The sequence below is a fragment of the Ambystoma mexicanum genome, chromosome 12, assembly GCF_040938575.1.
Source record: "Ambystoma mexicanum isolate Mex_15411 chromosome 12, UKY_AmexF1_1, whole genome shotgun sequence".
In the NCBI taxonomy this organism is placed as follows: Eukaryota; Metazoa; Chordata; class Amphibia; order Caudata; family Ambystomatidae; genus Ambystoma; species Ambystoma mexicanum.
This window is the reverse complement of record NC_090936.1, coordinates 177454520-177466920: the sequence shown is the minus strand read 5'-3', so window position 1 is coordinate 177466920 and position 12401 is coordinate 177454520. Positions and strand designations below refer to the sequence as shown.

Here is a 12401-nt window from a genome sequence, read left to right as displayed (position 1 = left end):
CTTAATGGAGCTTTGGACAATTGTACCACAGTTGTGATAAAAGGAATGAAGCTATGGAACTCACTCCCTTATTTAGATTGCATGTAATCAATCCTAAGGTGTATTCTGATTTAGACTTCCAACAATGTGTTCAGTAATGATGATTTCCCAAAAATGAGACTGAAAAGTCGACACCGGGCAAGTCCCCAAAGTAAGGAACACTTTGGTGTTTTTGAAAGAGAACATTTAACCTGACACACTTATTAATGAAGAACTTTTTTCCTGTTTACCCTTGTCTTTTTAGGCATGATTCATCACTGTGACAGAGTAAGGTTTGTGATGGACATGATCTTGGGTGGGATGAAGGACTATTGGGGCTGTCTGGGGAAGCCACCCACTGTGTGATGGGACCCCTGGAATTGGTACATGGTGCTTCTTATTGGGAACAATCCCTAAATGTGATTTAGTAATATTAACAAAGATTCCCCTCCATTAGACCATCATGGGAGAAGTGATGGTCAGATATCCAGATGCATAGCACAATCGCAGATGGGGATTACCGATGAACACTGCAAGGGGCAGCAAGCTCAGTGCATCCCGCTGACTCACTCGGTGAATTATAAGCCTTGCACTCCTAAATTGACTGCTGCCTGCAGTCTATAACAGAATATAGTAGGATGGAAAATCAGACTTTGTGAGCATCAAAAGAGAAAGGGAGCACATGCCACAGTGCTAAGAACCAAATGCCAACACTCATGGTGCACGGAGTAGGCTGACTTGTTAGGCCTGCCTGGTTTCAAGATGGCCGATCATGCTCTTAATTTCTCAACCAAGGGAGGAATCATGACAAATGGGAGAAACACAATGGGCCTCATTATGATTCAGCCAGTCCGGAAAAAAACGGTGGTGGTAAAACCGCCAACACTGTTCTTTCCGGACTGGCTGATTCAGAGTCCTGCAGGCGGGAGGTGTCACTCCCGCCAGGTCTGACCTGGCGGGTTTAACACCACCCGCCTGAAGGCGGAAATGGAAACACCGGCTCCGTCAAAGACGGAACCGGTGTTTCCATTTTCCCCCCATTTCTATGGAGTCCTATGGGACTCAATGGGAATGGGGACTTGCACAATTCCGCCTCCGGAATTCCCGTGTCACTAGGGTCATAATGCTCCGGTAATTCCGGGAATCACGAGGCGGAATGGTAATACGAGTTCGGCGGTAACCTGCCGGTTTTTCCGCCTTGGTTACCGCCAGACTCGTAATGAGGCCCAATGTCTGTGAATCGTAGGTAAAAACACTGGTCAGGTGGGCTTATGCTAGCCAATAGCATGACCCAAAAACCAGGAGGAAGGAGCCTAGCCAATTACAATAATTGAATATTTGACACAGAGGCCACATTATATAGAAAACAGGATGCGGTTAGTGGGAGTTAGGATGGTATTCCAGAGAGTCTGTGAATAAGCGGCAAGAGCATTAGGAAAAGACAGTAGCTGCTTCTGCTAAATAGCTGAAACCCTAAAGGACTTCAGGTAGAAACGTACAAGGAACCTACTGGTGGTTTTAGCCCAGAAACAGTCTATAGCCAGACCAAACAGCTACTTGAGGGCCTAGGGGCGAGGGGTCATAGACAAGATCTTGATGGGAGTACTGAGAACACCAGAATTGGATAGCAGGAGAAATACTGGTGTTACTGTCTGCCAGGCACCAACAATTCTGCAAGAACTAGATCACGTCAAATAACGATTTAGTAATCAAAATGAAGTCTAATGTATGGTAGCCTGCAATATCCAGATAAAACCTGTAAATAATGTTTCGAGGGGATTGGGTCCTCCGACGTATTCCATATCTGACAGGTAATGTCCACAGCTATGCTGCTTCGGAAAATCTTCGGCTCCTGCGTCGATGACTCTGATGCGCCGTCCCCGAGGACCTCCTCCGACGGCCGACGTCACCCGATGTGATAAGTAGGACGCACAACGCCCGTAGCCTCAGTTCTGTTTTTTCCGCGAACATATTCGCTTCGTGAATCTCGGTATGCCTCGACTCTTTGGAGTTTGCTGTATTCTTCTCACTTCGTTGAACCTGTTTGGTTTTTGTGAAGACCTGTTCGTGGCGATGTCTACTTCGTCTTCCACCCCGCGTCCGGGCTTCAAGAAATGCGGGGACTGTGGGTCCAAGATGTCGGTCACGGACTCGCACGACGCATGCCTCGGGGAGGCCCATGATACGGACGACTGTGTCGACTGCCAGTCGCTCACGGCCAAGGCCTTGCGGGAACGCAAGAAGATGTCGGGAGGTCGGGTGTCTAAGCCCCGGAAGTCGAGGTCGACGGGGCTTTCGACGGATGACTCGAGAGGCGACTCTCCGCATCGTCCGAAGTCCAGTGGGTCTCCTTCCAGGAGTCGGTCTCCCCACTCCTCCACCTCTTCGAGACATTCCAGGAAGCGCCGGCATCGGTCGCCTTCCCCGTCCTCTTCTGAGGACGCGGGTCGCTTATCCCACCATGCAAGTGACACCAGAGGAATGGGCTTCCTTCAGGAAGCAGATGTTAGCGATTCTTGAATCGCAGGGCACCGGTCCGTCTGCGCCTCCGAGTGGGGTCGGTCGGCACCGGTCGAGAGACACCGCTCGTACGCCTTCGGGCTCGGGTGGTCAGCACGGCTCACGGGAAAGGTCCCGCTCGGACAAGAGTTTCCGTTCTCCCATGCCCGTTCCAGGTCCCGGTCCTCGACAAGCTCGAGACCGCGTGATCCTGTGCCGTCTTCAAGGACGTCGATGCCTGTGGCTCCGAGGTCGTCGACGATTTCTCTCGAGGCTCCACCTCCGAGGGGGTCGTCGACGCTGTTGGTGCCTAAGTCGTCGAGACATGCTCAGAGCTCCGGCTTCGAGGCCTGTGTTGACACCGTCGATGCTGGCGGCGCTGCAGCTGACGTCGACGCTGATTTGCTCGACGTAGACGCCGTTTCTGTTGACGCCGAAGCCGACTCATTCGATGCCTTTTGAGGCGGTGGTGTCGGAGGGGCCCCGTGGCACGGGGTTAGCCCCTAGAAAGGCTCTGGCTAAGGTCAGGCGTAGCTTTGGTCCCCAGGTGTCTTCCTCTCACCGCCTGGAGTACATTTCAGAGGGTGATGAAGGCTCTGATGAAGGCTTGGTTCTGGTTATGGTACCAGATGAGCTTCTCTCGGGCCATAGCCAGTTTGATGACCTGAGGCAGTCACTGCATGATGCCAGTGGACTGGACACCTCTCCGGAGGTGGAGTTTTGTAGGCCGGAGCCTGGCACTCATGCCGATTCTTCATACCGGCGCCTTATGTCTCGGATCAGAGTACTTATGATGGTCGGCTCCCTCAGGGGAGTTCGTTCAGGATGATCTCACAGACATCCTTGATCTTGGTCCCCCCACTGACCTGGTACTGCCGTTTCATATGGCTCTGCAAAGAAGGGTGGCAGCGGCTTCGACTGCTCCGGAGAGTCTCCCGTCAGTGGGCAAGTCTTAGTCGCGAAAATACCGTCCAGCCAGTAGCGATCCCCGCTACTTGTCCAGGCACCCCACTCCGGAGAGTTTGGTAGTGCAGGCGGCTACGGCCCCGGCAAAGCAGGCGTCGTATCCTACCATCCCTCCGGATAGGGACGACAAACGTTTTGACGGCTGGGCGAAGAAAGTGTTTTCTTCAGGGGGTATGGCGCTTCAGGCGGCCAACTCCATATGTGCCTTGTCTCGTTTCACACACACTCTGTGGAACTGTTGCATTAGCGGCTGAACATTTTCCTGAAGGGGACGAACGGGATGGTTTCCTTGCTATGGTTCAGGATGGCAAGGATGCCATGTGTGAGGCCGTTCAGTCGGGTTTGGACATGGCAGATTGTGTCAGTCGGTCCATGGCGGCGAGCACCGTAATACGCAGGTTTGCGTGGTTGCGGAAGTCGGGGTTCACTCCTGATGTGCAGTCCTGGCTCAACATGCCCTTTGACGGTGAACATCTTTTTGGCAGCAAGGCTGACGAGAGCCTTGAGAGGTTGCAGACCTCCAAAGCTACAGCAAAGTCGTTGGGCGCTGCAGTTCGACAACCTCTGCCTTTTCGTCCTAGGGGACAACAATGGAGGGGAGGTTCCTTTCGCTATTACTCATCCTTCAGTAAAGCGAGAGGAGCTAGCAGTCAGAGGCCACCGTAAGAGTGCCAGAGCTGGAAAACAGGGTACTCGAGGTGCCAAGGCCGCTCGGGCAGTTGCCTCTTTGCCCTCAGGCAACACCGCAGCCGCTACCACTCAGTCATGAGGCCAGGTCCCATGGTTCGCTGGTTGGGGGAAGGCTGGCGCAGCATCTTGTAGAGTGGCATGCCATTACTTCAGATGTGTGGGTTCTGGAGATCATAACCCACGGCTACTGTCTTCCCTTTCGGCAGAGGCCTCACGACAATCCACCTGGGAACCTCTCTTTGAAGGGTCCGGATCCGCTCCTTGCGCAGGAAATTCAAGCCCTGCTGGTCAAAGGTGCCATAGAACTGGTGCCTGTAGCGGAGAGGAATATGGTATTCCCCTTTTTTTTTGATTTCGAAGAAAGACGGGGGATTGAGACCCATCATGAAGTTGTGCGGTTTGAACAAACTCCTCAGGAAGGACAAGTTCAAGATGGTTACTCTCTCAAATCCTCCAGGCCCTTCAACCTCAGGATTGGTTGGTGTCTCTCGACCTGAAGGACGCTTACTTCCATGTGCCGGTCCATCCCAAGCACAAGAAGTACCTGAGGTTTGCGGTTGGCGACTCGCACTTTCAGTTTCGGGTCCTGCCGTTCAGATTGACCTCCACCCTGAGGGTTTTCACCAAGCTCATGGTGGTGGTGGCAGCGCATCTCAGGAAAGGGGGGGTTCACGCCTACCACGACCTGGACGATTGGTTGATGAGGGGGAGCTCTCCCTAGCAAGTCCTGGATCATCTGTCCGTCACCTGCCACTCCCTTCACAAGCTGCACTTCTCCCTCAATTTAAAGAAGTCCCATTTCACACCAACACAGCGGCTCCAGTACATCGGAGCAGTGCTCGACACATCCCTGGGGCAGTGTTTTCCTCCCCAGGTGAGGGCTCTTCACATTCAGCAGATGGTGCACAAGTTTCAACTTGCCCAGAATCTCCCAGCGTCCGAGTTCTTGAGACTGCTCGGCCCCATGGCATCCTGCATTCTTCTGGTGCCAGAGTCTCGTCTGCGGATGAGATCTTTGCAGTGGGCACTCAAGCTCCAGTGGTCTCAGTCCTCCGGCAGGCTGTCGGACCCTGTTCAGGTGCCGCCCTCGGTCACCCAGGACCTTCTGTGGTGGGCCGTCGAAGGCAATCTGATGAAGGGGCCCCCATTTTTGCTGCCCTGGCCGGAGGTGACGATCGTGACGGACCCTCACGGGATGGGGAGCACATGCCAACGAGTTGACAGTCAGCGGTCGTTGGTCTCTGTCGGAGTCCAGACTCCATATCAATCTGTTGGAGCTGAGGGCCGTCAGGCTTGCCCTGAAGGCTTTTCTGCCGACTGTGCGAGGAAAGAGTGTCCCGATTCTAGCGGACAACACGGTGGCCATGCACTACCTCAACAAAAAGGGGGGGCAGGGTCACTTCCTCTGTTCAGGGAGGCGATGCAGCTCAAGTTCTGGGCCATCCAGCAGGAAGTTTTGAGCTCGGCTGTTCATCTGGCCGGAGACGACAACGGGACGGCGGACGCTCTGAGCAGGAAGAGCACGATCTCTCACGAGTGGGAGCTGGCTCAGGAGATTCTCCTGGAGATCTTCGCCCTTTGGGGGACCCCTCAAGTGGAGCTCTTCGCCTCCCGTGTCAACCGGAAGTGCGAAAGGTTCTGCTTGCGGGAATATCCTCCAAAAGGAGCCTTGGGAGACGCGTTCGTGGTGGAGTGGTCATTCCCACTGCTGTACGCTTTTCCTCCAGTCCCCGTCATCCCGCAAGTACTGCGGAGGTTACGGAGGTTCGGTTCCCGGATGATCCTCATTGCTCAGGCGTGGGCCCGGAGGACTTGGTACCCTGACCTTCTCGACTTGTCCATCTGCCCTCCACTTCGTCTTCCCTACTGAAACGACCTGCTCTCATGGGAGGGGGGTCAGGTTCTCCATCCAGAGGTCAGATCCCTCAACCTTCACGCTTGGCTTCTGAAAGGTTGAGGTATAAGGATTGGGACCTCCCTGAAGATGTGATGGAGGTGTTGCTCTAGGGCGGGCGGCCGGCAACAAAGTCTCTGTACCGTTGCCGTTGGTGAAAGTTCTGCGACTGGTGCAGAGTTAAGAATGTGGATCCTTTTGAGTGTGACATTCCCATGGTTCTGTCTTTTTTGCTTTCCTTGGCCCACAGGGGCTTGCAAGTGGGGACCATTAAAGGTTACCTGGCAGCGCTGTCCATATTTAAGCGCTCGTCTGAAGAATGTTCCTATTTTAAGATTCCTTTAATTTCTCAGTTTTTGAAAGGGCTCACTAATGTGTTCCTCCGTCACCTTTTCTGGTGCCCGGTTGGGATTTGAACCTTGTTCTTCAGTTTCTTATGGGTGCTCCGTTTGAGCCCTTGCATTCTTGCCCTTTGAGACTGTTAACTCTGAGAACTGTGTTTTTGGTTGCGGTTACTTCCGCTCGCAGAGTGAGTGAGTTACAGGCACTTTCAGTTAAGCCACCCTTCACTGTGTTTCAGAAGGACAGGGTTGTCCTTGGAGTTCGTCCTTCCTTTCTTCTGAAGGTGGTTTCGGAATTTCATTTGAGCCAGAAGGTTGTTCTTCCGGCGTTCTATCCTCCTCCACATCCTGGCAAGGAAGAGGAGAGGCTCCATAGGCTTGATCCTAGGAGAGCGTTGAGCTTTTATATTTCGCGCATGTCCCGGGTCAGAGTGGACGATCAACTTTTCATTGGTTACGCTGGAAAGCGTTTGGGACAAGCTGTGACGAAACAGACTTTGTCTCGTTGGATTATTTTAGCTATCTCCGAATGTTACCGTTTGGCGGGTAAGGGCCCTCCGGCTGGCTTGCGGGCCCATTCTACCAGGGGAGTGGCTGCGTCTACTGCCCTGCAGAGGGGTGTTCCTATTCCTAACATCTGTGATGCAGCCACCTGGGCTTCAGTACATACTTTTGTACGTCACTACTCCCTCGATTCCATCCGAGGGCAAGATCTGGCCTTTGGTAAGGCAGTCCGTTATTCCGCAATTTGATTGGGCATGCTAAATTTGTGTTCTAAATTCTTTTCCCACCTCCTTGCTTGGTACTGCTTTGGGAGTCTGTCATAGATATGGAATACGTCGGAGGACCCAATCCCCTCAAAGAACAAGTTACTTTCATACCTGGTAACGTTCTTTCGATGGGATGGTCCGATGACGTATTCCATATCGCTCCCTCCCTAACTTGCCCGCTGCAGAATTTCTTTTGTGATTGCAGCTTGCGTTCCGCAAGGCCATGTGTGTCTGACTGGCAGAAAACTGGTGGCACACGTTCTGGGGGAAAAAACTACAACTGAGGCTACGTGCGTCCTACTTATCACATCGGGTGATGTTGGCCGTCGGAGGAGGTCCTTTGGGACGGGTCATCGACGAAGCAGCACAGCTGTGGACATTACCTGTCATAGATATGGAATACGTCGTCGGACCATCCCATCGAAAGAACGTTACCAGGTAAGAAAGTAACTTGTTCTACTATCACAGGCTAGTTCTGACCTCACTACTCACTTGTAATACAAAATTACATCACTACAGCTCTGTAATTCCTTATTGCAGTTGGTTTATGAGGACACATTGCCTGCTGTTTGAGGCAGCACAGAGCAGAATTCCAGCTGTCACTGCAGCACTAAAAGTATTGGCACCCTTTTCAAATTCCTTTCTTGTAAAATATCGTTCTGTGATACTTTACAGCCCTTAATAGATGAGGAACTGTTTATGGTGGCATGTTTATTTTGTGCACTGCTGGACTTAAACACACAATAGCAGGAATAGATGTGCATGTGATTACTTACTTTAAAGCACAACACGTTTTTACATGCACTTTATTAATCTGCTTATACTATTTTTCTGCAATACCTATGTCATTGTTTAATCTCAGCCAATTCCTAATTTATTATATGTATTCGCAAGGAAGATCTTACAGTAGATTAAGCAAGAAGACTGGTATTGATGTTGGGACACTGTATAGCTGTGTTTTATAAGGGATAAAATGCCCACTACCTTATATAAAAATTATGTTGCAAGTCATCAGAGTTCTGTGACTTTCTAAAATAAGACTGCCTTTGACCTTGTTTCTCTGTTTGGCCACAGAATTCAGCTGTGACTTGCAATATTCTTACAATATACAGTGGGGTACTTTATCCCATACATAATCTAAAAAAACGCAGTTGCTCAATTACAACTTAATTATAATGCCACATGTTACTTCTAATTTGGGCTGTCTGGATGAGATTGTTCTGAGAAGTCCAAGTCGTAACATGGTCAAGTAGCACTGGCTACTTTGTATAAAATGCCACTCCAAATACTGGGAATAGTCCTTTGTTGTAATGTGCTTTCTTCCTGCCTTGTCTGTTATGCTTGAATGGTGATGTCCTAGGAGTGGAATGTGGTGTGAGTGATGGCTGTTGAATGTTCTTTAGACAGTTTGAGAGAAGCTAGCTGTGAGAGAGCCAGTTTGCTGGTGGATCTTCCCTAATGCACTTGAGTCTTGTGTCCTGTAAGCTTGGTCTCCTGTACTGCAACAGCAAAGATGCTTTCCTTTTGTACTGGCGGCTCTTTGTCATCACTGGAAAAGCTGGGTCATTGCGTCTTGCCCCGGTAGGATAGTGTGTGAAATTCGAGGTCAGGGTCCTGTGTAATGACTGATTTACAGGAAGCAGGCGCCACCAACCTGAAGGAAGCCTGCATGGGGGGTTTTAAAACTCTTTGAGACTATGACTGGCTGCCAGTGCAAGACAACAGTGGTACCTCAACGTATAGGGAGTTGTTTGTCTGACAGAAGAAAAAGGAGTCCACCGTCTCCTCCCTGGATGTTGCTCATTTAGCCGTAACGGGCATAAAGATCGAATCTTGGCAATCTCAATTTCCATAATTGCATACCTCACTTCAGAGTTCAAATGTTGCCCTCATAAAGATTTAGCCTTAAGACATTTTAATGGGCTACGTTTCTTTCCATCACACCACAACCCGCAGGCTGGGCTACCTGGTTGATGTGGGCCTTAGACATGTTCTGATCAGTGCGAGCATCCAATCTGTTTGAACCCAGGGATTCAGAAGATTTTACTTTTGTATACTGAAAAAATCCGTTAGTGGATGTACCTCTCCAGCAACTCTTTGGAAGAGTCTTACTGTTTTTCACTTCAAAAAGGTGGTTTGTCCTGCGGACTCACCCTTTACTCTCAAAGGTGGTCTTGAAATTCCACATTAAGGAGAACTACCTTGCCTTTGTTTCCAAACTCCTTTTCAGATAAAGAGCAAGTTCTTCATTGGTTGGACATCAGTGCGCCGTTGAACATTTATCTGGAATGAACAAGGAATGTTGGAAGTGTAACAGACTTGAAATCCACTGCTGCAAAAAGGAAAGGACCAGAAGACAAGCCTTCTCTGTGTAAGTCCCAAGACTATGGAACCACCTGCTGTCAGCATCGGACTTGCTCCCATGCTCCTAAAATTCAGAAAAGAACAAGACCCACCTCTTCAAGGAGTCTCTCCTCCAACACCTTCGCTATCACATCGGCGCTCGTGCCACCTAACTCGCTAGATGCTGTCCACACCTCTACTCCCCGCCAACAAGGACTGCTGTACCCCTCCTTTGTGCCCTTCTGTATCCTACCCCCCGCTGTATATCTGTTCTGTTACCTCTGAAAAGCGCTCAGTTATGTATCTGTATTGTACACCTCTGTAAAGCGCTCCATTGCTTCTCGAAGCTAGGTCCGCGTTCAATGAATACCATAATAACTGTCAAGAAAGGTAGGTATACACCTGGGACCCAAAGTTACAAGGCTATGATTGCTTGTTTGATATAAGTGTACATATTGGAACGCTATTCAATTTGTAGTCTTCCAGTTCCCAAGGGGGTTCATGCCCATTTGGTTGGAGCCAAGGCTGCTTCTGTTGCTTTTCAATGAATTGTACCCCTTTTGGACTTTTTCAAGAAGGCTACATGGTCTACCCTGCATGCTTTTTCAGACATTCACAAGACTATTTCTAGGGCCAGTAATTTCCCCTACTAGTCTCTACTAAAGAATCCGTTGGTTTATTCAAGCAGTTAAAATAATTACACTTTCCTTTGTTGCTGTTGCTTTGCAGTCTCTCTGGAGTAGGAGGAAAAGGGGATGTAACCTAGGAGCGAGCACAGTTACCCAGTTCGTTGGAACCCAGTTGTGGGAGGGTATGCGTGAAGCGTGTCCATGCCTCAGCTGAAATCTTGTTTTCGGTGGAGTCTGTTGTGCAAAGGGCCCCAGTCCCTGTCCATTTACATTGGTATCAATTAATCTGCATGGAGTAAAATAGTTGAGATAATGAGTAACTTCAACCTATGGATGATGTGGTGAAGATAGTTGAAGCATATGAGCACCCAGCTAAGTACAGATTATTAGGAAGACAATCTGAGTAATTAAGGGGACAGACTGAGAATTATACTCACCACCTCCAGAATTCTGTTAATGATGACTTGTGGTTGGGATTATATCTCGACACTGTCATCCATGTTAAACTGGTTACTAAAAGAACATCTTTTAATTATTCACACCAACATTGTCACACCCGTTGGGAGTGTTCTTTTCTTGCATGTAAGGCACAGTGGGCAAATTTGATTAATTTTGGAACAGATCTTTTAGATCTGGGTTCCCAAATGAACCCTCTTATAAAGCGAAGATCTTTGCATCTTAACTTTACAACCGTACTGTAAACACTTGATTAATGTTTGTATTGTTGTACACATTCTGTGAAAAACCCATTTCTGCATCTTTTTTAATAACTTATTTTTCCCCCTTAGATCGACAAGTCATGCTCTCTCCGTGGAAAACCAAAATCCTCTGTCCCTTCGCCTTTACCAGTTTTATCTAAACCTAACAGTAAAGTGAGATCAGCTGGACTCTTAAATACAGCAAAGCCTGCGTGTAGAATCCGAAGCACAGAAAAAGACCCAAGACGTGCACCTATTCCAGTGACCAAAACACATTTGAAGAAGCCAAGTGCAGCCTGTGCTAGCTTCCCTGGAGAGACCAGCTCCTCTGATAATGAAAGCAGCCAGTCTTCGGAAAATAGCGGTTGATTCGATCTCTTTATTATTTGTGTTTCAGTATGCAATATGTGTTATCTTTTTCGATGTTCTGTTTATAGTACGGTGTGATTGTGCAAGTGTATCCGATCCTTACCAATTGGCTAACTCCCTGTATCCCATCAATATGCAAACGTGCAACAAAAACAATGCGACAAACAATTCCTTAGAATGTATGACTTATTGGTTGTGATGAATCAGAAATATTACAAGGCAAAAGCCTTTTTTACGAATAAATATAGCATTATGGAATTTTAGGAACCTTTGTCTCTCCAAAAATGTCCCCTTTTAAGCAAATTGCATTTTCTCCCTTTTGAATTTGATACACATTTGGAACTTTAAGCCAATTTCATCTCGACACTTATTTGCAAATGCACTTTCCATAAATTGTTGTAAGCTATTTATTTCCATAAACTAATTTTATGAGCATTTTGTGTAATTAATATTGTCTTTATACCAACTTTTAAAAAGAATTATGAATAAAATAGTCTGCCCTTTTTTGTGCAAATTGGAGCAAGGTATTCTTTGGACCGAAGTGTCTTCCAAATACAGTTGAAGGCACTGTACATTCCGTTTTGATTTTACTTTTTAAAAATAGTTCCCTAGATCCCCACTCATAGTAATGGCACATAGTCTGCCAGACTTGGTATAATTGTAATATTTTACTGGTGGATTAGCACGAGGTCTACGCAAAGGTTTGTTTCAATGGGAGCTCTTCCATGTTACCTTTTGGTTTCTCGGTATTCATTTTGTGAAGAACAACATATGATAATGCCTTTTCAGCTACAAGTGTCAGACTATTTATTTGACCATTTACTTTAAAAAAGTAGCAATAGTTGCAGTAGTTTACTTCTCTTTGAATTGTTTTTCTAAACGATTGGATTAGCATCGAATTTAACATGTCATGTGATTTTAAAGGTAATTTGTTTTTATTTTGACATATGCTAGCATTGATAATGGTCAGACTGTAGTCCACTGACTTTTACTATAAAGCACACGGTTTCATTAAAGGTCCTGGAAGTGGACGAATGGCTAGCTAGGTGGTAGAACATAACCGGGAAAGTCTATTCTAATCAGCAGTGTCTAGATCAATCAACATTAGTGTTTCGCTTGCAGTGGATGGACAAGTGGTATTGAGTTTAAAGTCCAGGCCTTGTTCCACACTTAAGGTTTGTAGG

General features: G+C 48.1%; 1 protein-coding gene across 2 annotated transcripts in view; it reads left to right on the top strand.

The window, feature by feature from the left end:
- Positions 1-11730, top strand: part of LOC138513422 (NAD-dependent protein deacetylase sirtuin-3-like) — a 497025-nt gene extending 485295 nt beyond the window's left edge. The window contains exon 8 of one of the 2 annotated variants that reach the window (XM_069628264.1): positions 10939-11730. In XM_069628264.1, coding sequence (XP_069484365.1) covers positions 10939-11217 — 279 coding nt within the window. In that variant the 3' untranslated portion in view covers positions 11218-11730. The remainder of the gene's footprint in view (positions 1-10938) is intronic. The other variant, XM_069628265.1, reaches the window with a different exon arrangement.
- Positions 11731-12401: the final 671 nt, after the last annotated feature.